This window comes from Cyprinodon variegatus, unplaced genomic scaffold (genome assembly GCF_000732505.1).
Source record: "Cyprinodon variegatus isolate N-32 unplaced genomic scaffold, C_variegatus-1.0 Scaffold1689, whole genome shotgun sequence".
Taxonomy (NCBI): Eukaryota; Metazoa; Chordata; class Actinopteri; order Cyprinodontiformes; family Cyprinodontidae; genus Cyprinodon; species Cyprinodon variegatus.
The window spans coordinates 56,474-58,056 of record NW_015152142.1 but is presented as its reverse complement, the minus strand read 5'-3'; the positions used below and the strand labels follow the sequence as shown (position 1 = coordinate 58,056).

The window sequence follows — 1,583 nt, the reverse complement described above, 5'->3', positions numbered from 1 at the left end:
TCCCCTATTGTTAGCTCTCCTACTTCATGCTGATGTTCTTCCCTCTTCAGGTCCAGGAACTGGCTCCTCCTGGAGGACGTCCTCGGCCGTCTCCAGATGACTTCCCGCTCCTTTCGGCGCCTCTTCCCTCAGCTCAACATTCAGTCCGTCCCTGCAGACGAGTTCTACCGGCAGGCGTCTCTGTCCCAGCTGCTGACGGGTCCAGATGAGCAGGAACTGGCCTCCCTCAGGTCAGAGGTGAAGGAGTGGGTGGAGCTGGTGGAGGCCACCCCAGAGCTGGCCGCCATGCTGGGCTCCTCCCATGAGTTTGTGGACAGTCGCTTGGATGCTTCCCGTCCCCCTGCACCACCACCGCTGGAACCTCCTCCGTGTCTCAGACAGTCCTTCCCTCCAGTGCTGAAGAGCAGGACCATGGAGAGCTCTCCAGCATCGGGACATCTGGTTGGTCTTCCTCCTGTTGGTCCATTAGATTCCAGCTCATGGGAGAAGCAGAAGAATGAGGCTTCAAAGGCAACAATGGCGGCTGGTTGGTGGAGCCGTGGTCAGAACCCTGAAACCAACGTGTCCGCTGATCCAGACCCAGCAAAGCCACAACAGAGGTCCAAAGGAAGGAGGACCCCTGGGCCTCCTCCCATGAAACAGAGAAGAAGACTGGTCCATGAAGATCCCACACCAGCTCTGGTTCCCAGTCAGGAGACAGGAAGTTTAAATCCTGAACATTTAAAAGACGAAACCAACCGAAAGGTCCAGAACCGATCAGCAGGCGAGGCGACCGAAGCACTGCGGCTTACGTCTGAGAACCGATGCCGCTCTAAGCTGGACCTGAGGGATCCTCAGGAAGCAAGGAGAACCTCTGGAACCGCCGCAAACCAAAGGGACACCACTGGCGTCATGGCGGACGCTGCCTGGCAGAGGAACCTGACCAGCGTCAGAGTCCACCTCAGAGACCTGGGGGTGAAGATCGCTAACATCCAGAGAGACGCCAAAGAGGGTGGCGGGAAAGACGGCCAGAGTCCAAACATAGTCCTGAGGCGACAATGGTGGACAGCAATGGTGGAAAGTTTGTATTCTCTGAGCGTTAGCGAGTTTTTATTTCCCAGACCCGTTAGCATGAGGGCTAGCCACTTCCTGTTGGTTTCTCACAAAATAAACGAAAAACAAAGACAAAAAAGTTGAACCTGTGTCGTTCCTGAGGCTAAAGATGGGTCAATGCTAACCTGACTGTCATGTGACCCGTTCTTCCAGACGTACGCTAACACGCTAGCATGCTAACATGCGTTAAATGAGCAGCTAGCAGCTCCAGAAGCTTCCGTATCCTGAGCTGTCATGGTTTCCTGATGGGTCCACTGGGATCAGGTCTCTATGATGGAGAACAGCCTGTGGTCCAGTAACGTCTACCAGCCGCTGTGATGTCACAATGACATCACAGCCTCCTATAGAAAGCTGTTTCTCTCATCGCTGCTGTGACCTCATCTGTTCAGGGTCTCCCTGATGTTTACGCTCTGAGCCGCCATGTTGACGGCTGCTGCCTCCAGCTTCAACCAATCAGCTCTAGTTCTGATCAGAAGACATCTGGGTCACCG

At 54.8% G+C, this 1,583-nt stretch overlaps 1 protein-coding gene across 1 annotated transcript in view; it reads left to right on the top strand.

The window, feature by feature from the left end:
• The window catches only part of LOC107104318, an 18,725-nt gene extending 17,149 nt beyond the window's left edge, over positions 1-1,576 (top strand). Inside the window, exon 11 of the mRNA XM_015404302.1 lies at positions 51-1,576. Within this exon, the coding sequence (XP_015259788.1) occupies positions 51-1,176 (1,126 nt within the window). The 3' untranslated portion in view covers positions 1,177-1,576. The remainder of the gene's footprint in view (positions 1-50) is intronic.
• Positions 1,577-1,583: the final 7 nt, after the last annotated feature.